General features: G+C 35.4%; 1 protein-coding gene across 1 annotated transcript in view; it reads left to right on the top strand.

Moving 5' to 3' along the window:
* The window catches only part of Acss3 (acyl-CoA synthetase short chain family member 3), a 156,008-nt gene that overhangs the window by 36,150 nt on the left and 100,572 nt on the right, over positions 1 to 19,286 (top strand). The window contains exon 3 of the mRNA XM_050135474.1: positions 17,936 to 18,124. Within this exon, the coding sequence (XP_049991431.1) occupies positions 17,936 to 18,124 (189 nt within the window). The remainder of the gene's footprint in view (positions 1 to 17,935; positions 18,125 to 19,286) is intronic.

Here is a 19,286-nt window from a genome sequence, read left to right as displayed (position 1 = left end):
GGGAAAATGTGGAGAAGAATTGGCGTTTTCTATTGATTTCTCAATATTATCAGTTACCTGTGCTAATTTATTATTTTTTTTTATTTTTATCAAGCATATGGGTGGTTTTTGTGCATGTGGACATATATGCCTTCTGAGGCTATAAGAGGGCAAATCCAGTCCTCTCAAACTGGAATTGGTGGCAGGTCATTGTGACCTGCTGTGTTTGTAGTAGGATGTGATCCTGAGTTGTTTAAAAGCACAGCCCGGGTTCTTAACCACCGAGCCATCTCTCCAGGCAGCCCCTGTGAGAACTAATTCATAATTCACCTCATGGCTGGAAAGCAGAAGAAAGGGGAAAACCCAAAGGACAGTCACCTCTTCTGTAGACAGAAACCTTAGTGACCCAAGGAAGCCCCACCTCCTATGAATTCAGTTGCTTCTATCAGTGCTGTTCCAGAGGTTCAGTCTTGATCGAATATCTTTGACAGACACTTTTCAAAACCACAGTATTACCTAATTTGGTCAAGGGCAAACAGGGTCTAGTGAAAGTTCCTGGTGGACACCTAGATTTAGTCCAGGTGTTTATTTTGTACTGGAAGTGAGTTTTACCCTCTCCGGTGTCTTAGGTCTCATGTTATGTCTGTTCTATTTTATCATCTTTAAGATCTTCCCTGACTATATTAACTGCACGTGTTCTTGTCCACACTGCTTAATAGCCCCTTTTGCTTTCATAGGTATTACTCAATATTGCTCCTTGGGTTTATATGTCTTTAAATGATGCTGCTACTTGTAATATGTAAGGTTTATAAGGAGAGACATGTTTGATTTATCTGTAGAATGTTGGCAGAGACATAGGGAATATTTATTGAATTATGAATGAATGAATGGATGAGTAAGTGAATGAATGAACTACCATTTGAAATTTTAATGTCTACTATACTTTTTTGCATGAAATTCTTTATTGTACATTACTGGCAGAATTTGGATTTCCTAACTTATTTTTGTTCTGCTCTATTCTCCAAGATGTATAGATCCTTTTTTGTTTCTTCAAAATAAGCATCTGAACAATTCTCATGCCACCAAATATGCGTATGGTTATGGTACACTTTTCATTTTAACTATTTTCAAGTTAACAGACTATCATATTAAGCCTCAGTGAAATCAAATGCATGTGTGTTCATATGAGCACACATATATTATGCAGAATGTACCAATTTAACGTTGAATTCATCACTGTGTGGGGATTTTACTTTTTGCTCTGCTAGCAATTATGAATTTTTATGTGTATTCACTGGGTAAAAGAGTGACCTTCCATGAAGGGCACCTGAGAATTTTTTCATGAACACAGGTATATGAGGGAAATTGATAAAAACAGAGTGTGTGTTAAATTTTCCAGATCTAATCCACCTCAAAGTGCCTATTATCTTTATTAAAGGTAATTTTTGCAGTAATTATAGCCGTAGTTGTAATTATGAAGGCTTAATAATTTAGCAGAAAAAATTACTCTGTAATCATGGGCTGTGTTTCATGAAAAGTCCACTTCCAATCCGTGCTCTTCAGAACACTCTCTTCAAAGTATGAAATCCATCTTCTCAGAAATAGGTCAGGGGAAAGCAGTCTGATGCTCCCTCATCATTGGCACCAATATTATTCTTAAGCAGATACCCTAAAGTAAAGGCACAAGATCATATGTTCACATCTCTCCCTGCTGCTGATGGTCTTGATCAGGAGGCAGTGTTTCATCTATTTTCTATCTCAAGGTACCCAAGTAAACACTAAAAGTCAAATCAATACTAAAACGGCACAAAAAAGTACATGTCTAACAGAGAAATGATTGTTTCCATCCTTGATAGGTAGATAAGTAAACCTAATTTATGTAGAAATTGCAGTCTCTCATGTATTTCCTCCATTGTGCAGTGCATTAAGTTTTATATAAAGAAATATATATATATATATATATTTAAGTAAAAATAAGATGACATTCATATACAATGTTATATTTTTTACAAATAATATTTGTATATAACTAGATCAGGAAGCACAGTATTCCAAAACTACCAAAAGACCTCATTATTTCTCCTTAAGTTATTTCTCACTCAGTTCCTATATGAGTTATGAGTGCATCTCTGATGCATACAGACCATTCATGAGATAAGCCCATGCTTAAACTTTATACAAATCGAATGATGTAATATTTTACATATAGAATTTTTCTTTCCCAACTTTCAGTTCATCTCATCCCCAGAGGTAGTGGTTTGGTTGAGAAGTTCGTGTTTAAGAGCATTGCCAATTTTGGTGACGATATGTATTCGTTTGGATTGGGATATATTTAAGAATGAGGTGTTTGGTTCACTTCTGTCTCAAGCAAAGGGTGATTTATTGTTTTACAGTGGTTGTAGCTATTTCTCTGCCTCCATGCTGTGTGAGAATATAATTTTCCAACACTGTTGAGAGTTGCATGCCTGTGTGATTTTGTCCTTTTGGTGAAGGTTGTGTGTGTGTGTGGCAATTGCACATTGTGGTCTTAGGTTATTTTTTCCAATAGTGGATGAAGCTGAGCCTGCTCATCCAAGATGACCCACCCTTGACCTCCTCTTTCCAAGAGTCTTCCCTCACAGTTTTAACCCATTCACGTTTGTACAGGATTGTTGGACTGCCATGTTATCAGATTGGGGGAGCAAATATTTTCACAATTAAGGGAAAGATTCATTAATTTTTTAAGCTCTTAGAATAAAAGATGAAGATATTTAAAATGGGTTTATAACTTACATGATTTATGAATCTGAAGCTGAGAATCTATTTTTCTCTATTTTTAAAGTAAGTAATGAAAAAACTACACCATGACAGTTCTTTCAATTTGAAAAAAAGTTGAAATAATTTTGACATGAATACTTTCCAACAGACTATCTTAAGAGAGGAAGCAAGGGTTCCAGTGTTTAAGGTAGAGAAAAACAAAAATAAAGAACCCACAATGGTAATTCTGTGTTGATTCTTTCATTAATATTAAAGGACAGCAGAGAATTGATTTTGAGTGATCAAATCCAAAAATTTTTCATATCCTTTTTGTCTTTGTGAGTTTATGATGTAGTGTTTTACACACACACACACACACACACACAATTACTTTTAGCAGAAGCACTTGTATTTATATTAAGACAAGTTATAACAAGCTAAATACCAACTTGAATTTCTCCAAAACACTTTAAAACTAAGAGAAATTGTTAGATTTGGAAATTATTCAAAAATAAAGGAAACAATTATGAGTCCAATTTTAGTAGACAACACAGAAAACAACTAATAAAAGAAAGAAACAATTTCAATATTTTTAATATTGGTTTAATATTTGCCAGTTTTCCATTTTCAATATTTAGAATCACTTTTCAAAATGGAAGCTGCCTGTTATTTTTACATCAGTCTAAAATAGCAGCAATACAACAGACCCCTTTGATTTTCCCAGCTTGGTTTTTGAAGATGACATTATCTGTGAAATCAAGATTATTGTTTGGAGTAAAAAAATCATCTTCTTTGCACTTACTGCTGCCTCAGATGCTATTTTACTAGTGCGAGGCCTAGAGCACATTCCTCATAATTTTCTCCAAAGAATATTCCATAATTATAATTCCATAATACTCCATAATATTCTCTGATTTTTACTCCACTTGTTAGTGTCCCAGTGTGATCTCTTGAATGGAGAAAAGAATCCTGTAGGTAAGAGCAGTATTTTATTCATCTTTTAACCTACACAGTATCTAGAATAGCCCTCCCACAAGGAAGGATCATATCACACACTGAGAGAGTTCAGGAATAGAGCGTTAAATAATGTTCATTAAAAAGTAAAGACAAATCTAGTCTGCGACTAAGAGAATTAATTATTTCTAAAAATATCGTTGTCCTCCCACATTTTAATTTCCACATGAGGGTTTTTATTTTTAATGGGGTGAACACATTCCCTGTTCCCTAACTTTGAAGATCTATAATATCCTGCCCTATTTAAAGCTCTGCTTATGACATTTCCTTCATGTTGTCATCTTCAAAACCTGGAAAACTAGTACATAGTCTCTATTCTTACATTTTCTTATTGAATTTATCCTATTCATTGGTAGATCTTGCCACATGACTTATCTGCAGGATGGCTCACCTCTGAGCCTCAGGCAACTCAATTCAACAAAATCAGGGGGATCTTTCCTTTGGATTCATTACTCTGGACTAAAATGATGAACTAAATGTATTTATGCAAAGCACACATGAGGTATCCCGTATAGTGGCAGTTTGGATACATTATGAGTTCTAATAGTGAATGATACTGACTTTGTACACAAGGTAAACATATTATGGTTGTGAAAATACATTATGAAGTAAAAAGATAAGTCACTGTAACAAAATAAAAGAAAAACAAAGGCTAGGAGGGACTTGGGCCGCTCCTTTAAAGAGTTATTTCCAAAGTAGAGGCTGTCAGCGACCAGATAAACACTGAGCCAAGTCATGAATAAAATGTAGTGAATAACATTTGAATATTTACATGAAAATTTTGTTGTGCAGAGACCCTGAAACTAAAGTAGACCTGGCCTATTGGGAAATCTAGAGGAGAATGGTAGAAGGTCATGATTGGAAGGCAGACTATGTAGAAATGTACAGACCAGGATCAGGTCTATATTTATTCTCAGGAGAATGAAAAATTTCTGATTGCTTAAAGGACTCATTTCATCTTCTCTGTAGAAGCATGCAAGAAAAATGGGATAAGAAGAGATTACAGTGGTTCAGAAGCATACCTTAAATAACCCCAGAACAGTAGCATTAATAGACATAATGGGGAAATAGTGTGGAGAATGTCTACAACATGACTTTGTGGTCTGATAATGCAGAGACAGCCTGTGTCGTGGCTTTCTGGTGACTATTCACACTTATATGTCAGCTTGGATTTCTGACAATATCTGCTACATTTGCAAATATCTCTGATTTATCAGTTACTTGTATGTGCCCCCTTTGCTCCCATATGTGAGTTCTTATTTTTCCACTCTAAAGGGTTGATTGGTTTTAGGTAATTTTTCATGTAGAACCATTGGAATAATGACTTATTAATCATTTGTTCTTTTTCTGTCATATGAATCTATATCTATGATAGATTCATCATCATAGACATATAATATGCCTAGTTACAATAATTTAAAATTTTTCTAAGCATTTATGCAATCCTTTGGCAAAAAAATCTCTTGAATGTTGCTGGATGAAGTCCAAGCTGCCAAAATTTTAGAGCTCAGTTTTCATTGTATTTGATCCTGAACCCACACTCCTGCTTACCCTGCCAGGAGACAATCTTGCTGCCATGCTTTCCCTACCATGCTCTCAAACAGTGAGGCAGAAGCAATCTTTTCTCCCTCATAAAAATGAAACACTCTAATAGAGTGGTTGAGTTTCTTTTCATTTAACCCACCACCATTACAGTAAATCCTATTGTATCTTCATCCTGTTCTTTATGACTGCCATTTGCATCATTGAAGCTGGAGTGAAAGAACACATGTCCCAGCTCTAAAAAAAAAAGTGAGAAAGGATATAAACTGTTGGGAGCAGTGAGACCCCAGATCCTGAATTTCTTGTAATCCCCGGATCTGAGTGCCTACAGCTGCTCTGAGCACGGGACCTTCAGGAGTTCCTGATGGCAGGAGAGTGGTTCCTGGTGGGTTTGGCCGGGTAGAGGCTATCTATCTCGATATAATCTGCCCCTGAACACAATAAAGGGGCATTCTTGGGGAATTCAAGGATGACCCGTGTCGCTGTCTCTCTGTCTGTGTGTGTCTGTGTATTTTAACCTCCAGCCCCCTTGTCCGAAGCTAGGGAACTGGGTGCCAGCTCACAGAGCACAGACACGGGAGCGCGGTGCACAGCAATAAAGAGACATAGAAATATTACAGATGGCCTTCCTAGATCTACCATTTGACCATTAATTATAAAGAAAGATGGGAAATAGACTATAGTCAGGTGGTTTAGATAAGCATATGTATCAACTTCAGGGAATATTTCATTAATAAACTAAATATCTCACATTTAAATAATTATATTCTATTAACATCAATAAATAATGAGTCTAAAATGAGGGGGTTCTGAATGTAGCATATTATTTGATGGCTGGTTACAAATAAGCAATACATTCTTGGGTGCAATAGTACTCTGAGTTATAGTGCAAATTGATTTTATATCATAAATTATAGTAGACAAAGAGATTATAAAAACGGTTGCGTTCTACTTCCTTAACCAAATTATTTCATTGTTTTTCTGGTGAGAATTACACAGAAACAGTTGAATATATTGTGATACTCCTTAACAAAGCCATATATAGTAAAGCATGAATACATTATTATCATGAAGAAAGAGCCAACTGAGGTTAACAGCCTCCCCCCCCCACAATGATACATATACAATTTGAATAAAGAAAGGTAGATAGAAATATGTGCTTCTTCCCTAAAAGTCTCCTCTGCAAGATTGTGTTCAGAGGTTGTGAAGATCTTGCCAAGACATGCCTTTGTCATGTTTAACAATGATTTGCTACATACACTGAGGCTAATAAAACTGCCCTTGCTGGCCATGGCTCTAGGTCTACGAGTACAATAAGTTTAATGGGGGAAGAAGGTATGTGGTTGTTAGAGAATAAAGGAAGAAGATAGGCTGATGGTAATGTTAAAAATGAGCAAAATAAGAAAGAAAAAATACTTTTATAAGCAGAATTAAAGAGAGTTGGGAATAATTATTCCTTTGTCTGATTAGCACATGTACCTGCTCTACACCCAGCAATAGTACGACTGAACACCTCAACAACTCAGCTTCTGACCTTTAATAATTAACATGGGAAATTAGAGAATCATTTTGCCTGACATAAATGTCATAAGAAGTACAGGATAAAGCTCATTAACATATATTCAGCAACATTGAATGGCTAAAGTAAAGAAAATAATGGTGCCTTTTGAGTATATGAAACAAAGAATTTTTCATGAGCCTTTTTTAATTAGATAAAATAATAACACAATGGAGATGACGTTATTAAAATTATTTCAATTAATTCCACTAAAATTATTTATTACTTTTTAGGCTCATATTTATGCGCTTTGTAGAGATGTAGCATAAAGTAAAATAAATTTGACTAAAGTAATGTAAAGTCACAGTAAATTGAATTATTGTCAAGATTATAGATCAGGGGAAACTAATGACTTATTTTTTCATGTCATACATGATATTACAAAACTATATAATCATATGTGTTTTATATGGGAAATTTAGTATATAAAATATTTATGGTAAGGTCTTACTGTATCTACTTTTTTTAGTTGCTATTTTGTGTTTTATACCTGTACTTTTGTTTTTTTAATTCTACACAGAGTCTTTGCTTGGGTGAAGAAATGTTATTGAAATCATTTGATTACTAAAGTGATACCCTTCAGAATTCCATTCCTTATTTTTTTCTGATAGTTTTCTATGAATACTTCACATGTGTTGATTGACTTTTTGGACTCACCAAGCAACAAAATCCTGAAGGTTAATGGGAGCTAAGTCTAGTGTTGCAAAATGTCATTTATGCGCACAAAGAAATTGCCTTGTTGTGGAAGTGCTGGTGTTTGTTTAAATAAATAGTCAGAGCAGCATTGACCTAAATGAGAATAGTTTCTGATGATGTCATTTGTTTGCTTTATGCCAACCATTTTTTTTAAAAAAAAGAAAAAATAAGAGAATGAATCTTCTAATTGGCAACCTTATCAATCTTTTTCCTTCAAAATTGTGAGACACACGATTTTTTTAATAAAATTTGTACATTCTTTTCTATCAGGTTCAGTGTGGTTGGATTTATGTTGAGGTCTTTTATCCATTTTGACTTGAGTTTTGTGCATGGTGATAGATATGGATCTATTTTTATTCTTCTACATGTTAATATCCAGTTATGCCAGCACCATTTGTTGAAGATGCTTTCTTTTTTTCATTGTATAATTTTAGCTTCTTTGTCAAAAATCAGGTGTTAATAAGTATGTGTATTAATATCCTGGTCTTTGATTCAATTCTATTGGTCAGCATCTCCGTTTTTTTTTTATAGTTACAAGCTGTTTTCATCACTGTAGCTCTGTAACAGAGCTTGATATCAGGGATAGTGATGCCTCCAGACGTTCCTTTATTGTACAACACTGTAATGGCTAGCCTGGCTTTTTGCTTTTCCATATGAAGTTGATTGTTGTTCTTTCCAGGTCTATGAAGAATTGTGTTGGGATTTTGATGGGGGTTGGATTGAATTTATAGATTGCTTTTGGAAGGATTGCCTTTTTTTGTTATGTTGATCCAACCTATCTAAGAGCATGGGCGATCTTTCCACTTTTTGATATCTTCTTCATTTTCTTTCTTTAAAGACTTAAAGTTCTTGTCGAACAGGTCTTTCACTTCTTTGGTTAGTGTTATTCCAAGATATTTTATGTTACATGTGGCTATTGTGAAAGAGGATGTTTCTCTGATTTCTTTCTCTGCTTCCTTATCATTTGTAGGAGGGGTACAGAGATTTTTCAGTTGATCTTGTATCCTGCCATATTACAGAAGGTATTTATTAGCTGTAAGAGTTCCCTGGTAGAGTTTTTGGGGTCACTTATATGGTGGGAATTAACCTCAATGCATGGGCAAGAAGACCACGTTCTAAATAGAATTCCAGTAGCACAGACACTGAGAACAACAATAAATAAGTGGGACCTCCTGAAACTGAGAAGCTTCTGAAAAGCAAAGGACACAGTCAATAAGACAAAAAGGCAGCCTACTGAATAGGAAAAGATCTTCACCAACCCTACATTAGACAAAGGACTGATATCCAAAATATATAAAGAACTCAAAAAATTAGACATGAAAATTCTAAATAATCCAATTAAAAAATGGGGTACAGAACTAAACAGAGAATTCTCAACAGAAGAATTTCAAATGGCTGAAAGACACTTAAGGAAATGTTTAACATCCTTAGACATCACGGAAATGCAATTCAAAACAACTCTGAGATACCATCTTACACCAGTCAGAATGGTTAAGAGCAAAAACACCAATGATAGCTTATGCTGAAGAGAATGTTGAGTAAGGGGAACACTCATCCATTGCTGGTAGAAATGCAAACTTGTACAATCACTTTGCAAATCAGTATAGTGGTTTCTCAAAAAATTGCAAATCAACCTATCTTAGGATCCAGCAATACCACTCTTGAGCATATACCCGAAAGATGCTCAATCATACTACAAACACATTTGTTCAACTATGTTCATAGCAGCATTATTTGTAATAGCCAGAACCTGGAAACAACCTACATGCCCCTCAAACTGAAGAATGGATAAAGAAAATTTGGCACATTTACACATTAGAGTACTACTCAGCAGTAAAAAAAACAACATCCTGGATTTTGCATGCAAATGGGTTGAATTAGAAAACACTTTCCTTAGTGAGGTAACCCAGACCCAAAAAGATGAATACGGTATGTTCTTACTCATAAGTGGATAATAGCTATAAACAAAGGATGTTGAGCCTATAATTAATGATCCTAGAGAAGCTAAGTAATAAGGTGAACCCTAAGAAAAACATATATAGATCCACCTGACTCTAGAGAAATTCCCAGGAATCTACAAGGATGACTCCAGCTAAGACCCTAAGAATTAGAGGAGACCGGTCCCAAACTTGCCATGCCCTGAGGTCATACTGATGAAAACCTTAAATACCACCATAGAACTTTCATCCATCAGCTGATGGAAATAGAGGCAGACACATCGAAGCACTGAAGTGAGCTGCCAAAGTCCATTAAAAGAGTGGAAAGAATGAAAATATGGGCAAAGAGGTCAAGATCATTATGGATTCACCCACTGAAAAACAGTCTACCTGAGCTAATGGGAGCTCACTAACACCAGCCAGACTGTGAAGGAACAAGAATAGGACCAAAGTAGTCCCTCTGAATGTGGTTGACAGTTGCATGGCTGGGGGCAGACAGAGGAGCCACTGGAACTGGCACCAGGATTTATCTCTACTGCTTGTTCTGGCTTTTTTGGAATGTATTCTCTTTGCATGGATACCTTGCTCAGCCTAGATATAGTAGGGACCTTCCTTGGACCTTCCCCAAAGCAATGTGCCTCACCTTCTCTGATGAGTGTATAGAGGTGGGGTGGGGGCATACATGGATGGAATAGGAGGAGGGAAGTTAGTAGGAACTTGGATTGGTATGTATAATGAGAAGAGATAGTTTTTTTTTCTCTTCTGTTTTTTTTTTTTTTAAGAAGTTGTCCATGACAAAAAAAAAGTACTTTCTTTTGGTATTGCCTGGCTTGTTTAAATATACAGTTAAATCTCTGTCTCTTTTTTCTCTTTCTACACACACACACACACACACACACACACACACACACACACACACAAATCAATCTGATAAATATGATAAAAATAAAACCTATAAACCATTGAACTACTTGCTATATTAATAGACTAATTTACCATCGTGAATAATATCTTCCTACAACTAAACGACTGAAAAATAGAATGCAGTGAGCTTTGATTTCGTGACATGCTCTCTTTAAAGTTTCACTTCCTGAATCACATATTGGAGACTTAACAGCAATAAAACTTTTGATGATGCAATGTTTCATGACATCATCATTATCCTATTTTACATGATACATTAAAAGTAGCACACAGTTAATTTAAATAATTTTCCAGATAATATAGCTCCTTATTCATTTTTTAAAAAGCTTCAATGTTAATGAAAAATGAAAAAAATTAATATTCTTCTTGAAAACTGAACCTACATTGCTATAGATCCCAGTTAGAGAAACTCACAATTGAATATTTCATTAGCTCAAGAGAAGAGGGATTTGGCTTCAATTGGTAGCATAGGTTCCTGCTTTTATTGGTTTGCATTAGTTAATGAATGCAGGGTATGCAGAGATAGAATGTGTTAGGATAATAACTTACAGAGGGTGTGAAGATGATTCAGTAGATAATGTGGTGTTTGTATTAGAATGAGGACTTGGGGTGACAGCCTGGGCTTTATAACCCTAGAATTAGGGAGTAGAGGAAGAAACAAGAAACTTAGGGATTGCTGGCCAGCCAGCCTAATAAAATAGGCAAAATATTTAGCAAGCTTCTCATTCAGTGAGACACTTTGTCTCAAAGAAGTAAGGTGAAGAGTGATAGAGAAGCCTTATGTCCTTGACGTTCACACACATGATTATTACATGTGTGCATGCCAGTGCAGAACACACAGGAATAAAGTAGATAAGAACTCCTTACCATGTTGGTCATATACAGTAACCCTCCACAACCACAAGGCCCTGATTAAATGTTTTATTTTATAAGTTGCCTTGGAGTGACTATATATCATGAGAACCACTTAAAAAGTTATTTTAAGAGTACTGTGTCTAAGAATGCAAATTGTTTGAAAATATGATAGGGTTTTATTACTTAAGAACCACAGAGTTTTAAAATCAGCACATTAAAAAAATTTTGAACCCCAGTTTTAAATTTTCTTCATGCATTTTCTAATTTCAATCTGTTTGCTCCAAAAACAAATTCTGGGATTCTGCTATGCCTCAGGCTACAGAGTATATTCATATGCTCAAGCCACACTAGTGTCTTAGTTCACTTCCTGTTGTCTTTGTCTCAGATGTAGCATTTTCAGCTCCTCCAGCACCATGCCTGCCCACATGCTGCTCTGTCCCGCCATGATGATAACGGACTGGACCATTATAAGTCACCCCATTAAATGTTTGCCTCTATTAGTGTTGCAGTGGTCATGTTGTCTCTTCACAGCAATAGAATACTAAGACACACTGCCTGGCAAAACTATAGACTTGGATCAGGCCTATTATTTTCCATCTTCGTCCAATGTGTTTAATACTTTGGAGGAAAAATAAAAAAGTTTCAGAAGTCATTTCTTTATACATTTAGGCTCCAAAAGCTCCAGGACCTTGTTGCTGTCTTTTAATATTTTTTTAAACCCCCTCTAATAAATTTAACTTCTTCCTTCAAAAATCATTTTAAACTTCTGAACTTCTACCTCAGGTCCTCAAGCATAATAAGGAAAACAACTTCAAACCTGGGAGCTGTGATTGAAACTTTTTATTATCAAACCTGCAGACTTTCCTATGCCCACATGACTCTTCTAATACTTTCTCTTCACCATTATTCCGTCCTTGAGACCAGGAGAGCAGTCTTTGAGATCTCTCTCCTCTGCTGTTCTGTTGGACCCTTGTAACCTCAATCAGTGCTGACTTTTTTAAAACCAGACTTAATACACAGGGGGTTGTGCCACGGGCACCTACCATGTAGTGTGCAGCTCTCCAAGTGAGGAGATGATGGATTTTTTTTTCACCAGAAAGAAACAGTAAGTGTTTGAGTATTTAGAGGCATAACCTGTCTTTATCAGGACACAATCTCCGCACGATTGAAATATCATATGAAAGGTAGTTAGGAAGCACAATGTGTATGTTTTTCTATATCAGTTAAAATTCAAATTTTAAAAATAACGAAAATTTAAAAATAATGAAACAAAAATATCTTTCTGCTACTCTTTTAATTACTATTTAATTTTGAAATGATAGACAGCTTTCTTTTTCCTATTTTAATCACATACTTCACTATAACTTTTTAAAATATGCTCCTTCAGATAAAGTAATCACCAGTCTATTATTATTAATGCCAGTATATTGTCAATATTTTACATCTTTTCTTCATACTATCTTACAGTCTTGGAAACTCAGCTTTCACTTCTGCATCCTCCCCTGGTTGACTGGAAATACTTTTCCCTCTGACCCCTCTTTTCCCCTCTTCTCGGTGTTCTTCTTTTGGCTTTACACATTCTACCTAGGTGTTTACTTCTGCTTCCATGACATTTGTTGCCACCCGTGTGATGTGTGAAAGTTGTTGTGTCCAGCCCTTTCACACCTCCCTGTCCCTTTCCTCAAATGCTGAGATAATTTACATGATGCTGAGAAAATATCCATGCTCAGTAATTCATCTTCACTCAGACTTAAATGTGCCAAGTCCATGTTTTCCCTTTGCATCCAAACTTTGGGATTGTTTCAATTTGCACGATGTAATTAAAAGTGAAATCTCTCCTTCTACTTCCCTGAATTCATCAATTACCTTTCACATACTCTATAATGGACATTTCTCATTAATTTTTAATCACAAATCACACTACTATAATTTATGAAGTAACAATTACGTTTTAAGGGTTTGAAATTATTCTATCTACAGAGTTAGTAGTTTGCAATTATTTTACCCTTGTGTGGTTTGAATATACAGTATGTAATAGGTCCTTATTTTAAAAGCTTGGAGCCCATAAAGGCATATTGGAAGATTCTGTGTATATTTAGATTGTAAGACTTAATGGGAGACTATTGGGTTGTTGAAAATATGCCCTTTAAAGGGTTATTGAACCATAATATCTTTCTGTTTCTCTGTAGCTTTCTCTACCTCATCTTCCCAATATGATATACTCTCCTGGCTGGATACCCAAAGCAATGTGTCTACATATTCTTGGACTTTAAGTTCCAGAATTCTGAACTGAAATAAACTTATTTATTTATTTATTTATTTATTCAATTCCTCAGTTATTTAGTTTTAGTAGTTGAAGCTGACTAACACTGTGTTGTTCCTAGGACAAGTCGAAACTCAAGGGGGCTTTAACAAGTTGCATATTTGGTATATTTTCTGAGCTTTGTAACCCTCTCATATCTTTGGGATGAAGAATTGTCGTACCCATTGAGAACTGCTTTTACTTTCTCATTCAGATGATGCATACAATGGCAATGATTTGGCAGGAGTTGTCATGTGAACAAAGGTGGGAGGTCATAGTTTCCCAATTACTGACACCTAGAATTCATAGATGCCAAAATGGTTAAAAGACAGAGGAAACAGATAACCAGAATCTGTCCGTACTTTTCCTTTCATTTTTGTTACACACACTGTAGTCACGCTGTGTACGTGACAGGCATCAATGACCCTTCCCAATCTTTAGACTTGGACTTCTCTTTGGTGTAGAATTATTTTCTCTGTCAATGACGGCCTGCTATCTAAGAACATTGTTTGAAAATAACAAGGTCTTGTTTTCAGGACGTGCTACATTCTCATGTTGTAAGTGTAGGTTTAAACATGTGACAATTAAAGAAATGGGAAAATATTACTTTCCAAGATTGTGAGCATGTAAGCCACAGAAATATGAGATTGAACTAATTTTCTGTGAAATATAGTATGGAATTCACATTAGTGTTGAAAGCACACAGATTATTAAAATTATAGTTATTTCAAGCTTGAATAAAATGAATTAAATAGTTCTTCATTACACTTTACTTCCAAACACATAGTATTAAAATGACTAAATATTGATAGAAACTCTCATGTGAGAAAAGTAGAAATGAGCAAAATTGTTATTATCAATAATGATATTTACTTCTTCACTGGGGAAAATTACTCTACACGAGGAAACCTCGCAGTAAATGTTTCTATCAGTCAGGTAACTATTTTAAATGTAGGAACATATTTTATAATTTTTTTCTTTCAAAATTGAACAGTATCATTCTTAAATATAAAATATTTATTATTTCATGCTTTAGAAAAGTAACAATAGCCGGGCGGTGGTGGCACACGTCTTTAATACCAGCACTCGGGAGGCAGAGGCAGGTGGATCTCTGTGAGTTCGAGGCCAGCCAGGACAGGAACCAAAAGTTAAGGAGAAACCCTGTCTCGAAAATCTAAAAGAAAAAAGAAAAAAAAAAGAAAAGTAACAATAAACTTCACTCTTGAACATATGTGGAATGATATTATCAGTTAAAAATTGTTATTTTTCTTTATTTAATAACACGGTATTATATCATGTTTGTTTGAAAATTATTTCACTGTTGAATATACTAAATTCCCACTATATTCAAAAACTACTTCTCTAGAAACTTATAAGAATAGATGTACATGTCTGAAGAATATGTTAGATAGTTTTGGTGTAATTCTTTTTTGAGATAGTTTTCCAATAATGATTTTTATAAATATATATATATTTATAAAATATATATATACTCAGTTGCCACATGGTCAAATGGAAATTATTTGTTAAAACTTAATGCTTATGATTGTGCCCCCTTGTGTTTAAGAATGCAGGAGCCATGGTCAATGGAATGTACAAATGGAAAATGTGCAGAGAGTAAGAGACTTTGGAGTGCTCACTGCTCAGTGGGATCTCTTTGTTATACCCATAACTTTAAGGCTCAGAGATTTATGTGGAAGAGGGAGGCAGAATCATTGTATGTACTAGAGATGGTGTAAGACACTAAGAAACAGCACTAATCAAATACAACAGGGCCGATGCCCACAAGAACTCACAGAAACTATGGCATCAAAGAGACTTACACGATCTCAAATCAGACAAATTCCCAACACCAAGAATGGGAAATGGAACAAGGTCCCATCCTTATCCAAGAAGCTATTTTAATTCTTAGCTGCTAGAAGAGGGAAAAATCAGTTTCTTTTCAATGGTGTACATTGACACTGGGTATATTAGCCACACTCTAGGATATGCCTCATTCTCAAGAATCATTGGTCAACACAAAATATATTCACTTGATTTTTTTTTCTGCTTGTTTTGTTTTGATTTTTAAGAGACAGAAAGACATGACGTTGGGTAGGTCAGGGAGAAAGAAAGAAGTGTAAAGAGTTAGAGGGAGGGGACAGAATATGATAAAAAATATATTGTATGAAGATTTAAAAAATAACTACAGATAGAAATAAATAAACTTGGCCAATTCATATCACCACAAGGGGATGAAATTCCTTTAAAGGGCACACTAACTCACACTCAAACAAAAACATATATGAAGTCTAACAAATTTAATAGTTGCCTACTTGTTAATATCTGACCAACTGAAACTCAGTTTGATGTTGTGTTTGGCCAAAAACTTATCTCTATGAGATCTTAGTTTTAAAAGGAAGGCCTTGGGTCTCCTGATTTCATCGCTCTCCATAGACAGAAGCACTGTGGGCTGCTTCCAGTCATTTGTGAGTGGGACTAGAACATGCAACTCATGGCATTGTTCCTAGATTAGTGTTCGTTTAAAGACTATTTTAATTCAGTAACAGGTGTTATTCAAAATTTTAATGTTAAAGTTGTAAACAGGTGATTTTATTCAGAGCTCTTCACTAAATGGTTTATTGGGCAGTGTAATGACATGGCACAGTGATTTCTGTAGGGATTACATGCTGAAATGTTTGCCTATAACTCCCTAGTGTTTACTTCCATTTCTGAGCTGTGTATGGAATTTAAGTTTGTGATATATATATTTCCTTTGTGTATTTTTTCTTATGACTTTCTTCTGGGCAACCCTCCACCATACAGTTTGTAGTATTCAGAAAAATAAAACACAAAGATATTTTTCTTTTCTTTTCCATTTCTTTTACCGGAGACCTTAACCTTAGAGAAAAATGGTCAGAATTCAGAATTGTTTGAACTCATCAGAAATGAGAGGTAGAAAGACGTGAAGAAACCTCTAATAGCCTCCTGTTCCCTCTGTTCATTTTCTTGAACAATCAGTTTCAAAAGGCCAGTCACAATCCTTGTGGTTGCCCACTGGGCCCTGGTGCCTTGACAATGACCACTCTAATTTTCTGTCTTAAATAGCATATTCACAGATATCTACTTATTCTTAGCCTTCTACAGGTCTCTGCTAAAATGTGACTTCCTTAGAGGTAGCTCTCCTGAGTATCACTGGCAATTACATCTATCTCTAAGATTGATAGTATTTAAATAAAACACTTGTACTTATCTTTAAATTACAGGTACACCTGCTGCTAAAATAAAATTAAATGATAATAGGGTAGAGATTTTTGTCTGTCTTATTCGCCTTATTTTATTTACAGATCTGATCAATCACATAATGGAGAGGGATAGAGACATAGAATGTGTGTGTGTGTGTGTGTGTGTGTGTGTGTGTGTGTGTGCACGCACGTGCATAGACAGTGCTCCTGTTTTGGGAGAAATAATATTTTGTGTGAAAGAACAGTTTTAAAGTGATAGAATATTGAAGTTTTGTGAAGTCTGGGCACACAGCCTGCTGTAATTGGGTGTTGAAAGGTTTCTTCCAGCAAATTATCTTATGTGTGTGCTTGAGATTTGCTTTGCTATATTTTCACTAGATATTGCAAAAACATGTGTTAAGAGGAAAGACATTTTTATATTTGATCCCAAAATGTATGATAAAAGTGAAAAGAGGCTTGTATTCTTGGTCCAAAAGGATATTACTCTGTAATTATTTCGTATAAATATTTAATATAAGAAGTATAATGAAAAAATTGGCTTGAGGTATTAAAAAGAACAAAGAAGATGAGGCCAGTAAACGTGACAATTTTCTTGCTATTTCATTTACTAGTCATGTGATGTCTGATTAGCTGTTTCTTACCTCTGAGCCTCATTTACCTAGCCTATGAAAGGGAGAAATAGCATAGTAAACTCTGCTTCATTTGATTTTACACATATGGCCATGCTTTCTCTCTCAATGTATTCATTTTCATAGTTGATCCACCATATAGCTTAATTTATAGGTCTTTCATTTTCCCTTTGGTTGCTTAACAGAGTGTTAGAATATAAGCCCTGTATGGCAAAAATCTAGTTTTCCTTTGCATTATGCATGACCAATTACACAGAGCAAGTCAGACATGGTAAGCTGCTGAGTCAATGTGCTGTGTATGAATGGGTAAGCAATATAAGCCATGGAGTTTATCTGATAACTTGGTGGTAAATTTTCATGTGCAATCATTTAATGTGGAGAGACACTGTTGTAATCATGTCTAAACCATTATCTACGTTGTTAAGTACATTCTCCATGCTTCTTTATTTTACCCCAATGTAGATGGAGGCCTCCTAGGTTTACTATCTCAACTTCAAATTTAGTAAAATAATACAGAGTTCTGATGATCTCTATAACAGGTCTCTAGACTGGCTGGTGTCTTGGTCAAGCAGGGTGTCAAGAAAGGTGACACTGTGGTCATCTATATGCCCATGATCCCACAAGCAATATATACCATGCTGGCTTGTGCAAGGATAGGAGCCATTCACAGCCTCATATTCGGAGGGTTTGCATCCAAAGAACTAAGTACCCGCATTGATCATGCAAAGGTAAGTGCGGTCTTAACGGTCAAGTCTTATAGCTGCCTATAGCATACCACTTAACAGTGGGGGACCTCCATTATCTATTTAAGCATTATTTTATGATTTGATCTTCCTTTCACATGGAATACTCAGATTTAATCATTCCTTCTCTCCCTCCCTCTCTCCCTCCCTCCCTCCGTCCCTCCCTCCCTTCCTTTATTTCTCTTTACTCCTTCCTTCCTTCCTTTATTTTTTGCATGCATCTCTTCACTACACATTAATTTTGAAGCTTTTGCCATACCAAACATCCTGCTAGGTATTTAGAGGAATACAAAATAGGAAACAAAATGTGTACTTTCTGTTTTATCTTGTATGTACAGACATGGATAAGACACCCAAGAAAAACAAGTGATAAATAATGTTCTCCTCAGACATCTCTATAACCCTGAAACTGTCCTTGGATCTGGGTAACAAATATGCCTTTATGTGTGTTCCTTGGAACTGGGTAATAAATTATCATTCCCCAGATTATTACCCAGAGTCCTTGGATGTGGGTAACAATTATCTCTTTATGTGTGTTCCTTGGAACTGGGTAATAAATGATTATTCCCCAGATTATTCCCCAGAGAGACAGACACAAAGGTACAGGGTTAAGAGCGAATGCTTGGAACATGGGTCTCATATGTTTGAATTGGGTACTACGATAACAAGTTCCATAACACTATTATGAGAGATTCTTGAGGTATGTATGACCTTAAATCATCTAGTACATGATTTATGGCTTTCTATGATACACTTAAAAATGTTGGCCATTATCATTTCATGAGTTCAGCACTTAAGAGATACAATACTCTCATAAACAAAAAGATCTTTGTGTATGTGTGTGTGCGCACATGTGTGTGTGCATGCATGCGCATGTAGGTGAATTTGGGTCTGTACGTATGTATATACCTGTGTGTGTATGACTGTAATAGAGGCTAGCATTTCTCTGGATTGCGGGAGCTTTACTTGGTTTAATGAATTCTTTGGAAGGTATTTTATATAGCTCTACTTATGAGCCCTTAGCGTCATTAAGTCTATGATTTTGAATAGGTATGTGAGATTTTATGTGTTAGTGGTTTTAAAAAGAGGGCTTGCTGGTTTTCAGACCGTTGTGTAATAGTGAACAGAAACCATTTGAACATTTCTT

The sequence above is a fragment of the Alexandromys fortis genome, unplaced genomic scaffold, assembly GCF_014885135.2.
Source record: "Alexandromys fortis isolate MF-2015 unplaced genomic scaffold, M_Fortis_MF-2015_v1.1 scaffold_24, whole genome shotgun sequence".
Classification (NCBI taxonomy): domain Eukaryota; kingdom Metazoa; phylum Chordata; class Mammalia; order Rodentia; family Cricetidae; genus Alexandromys; species Alexandromys fortis.
The sequence above is the reverse complement of the archived record's forward strand: the minus strand, read 5'-3'. Positions and strand labels throughout refer to the sequence as shown.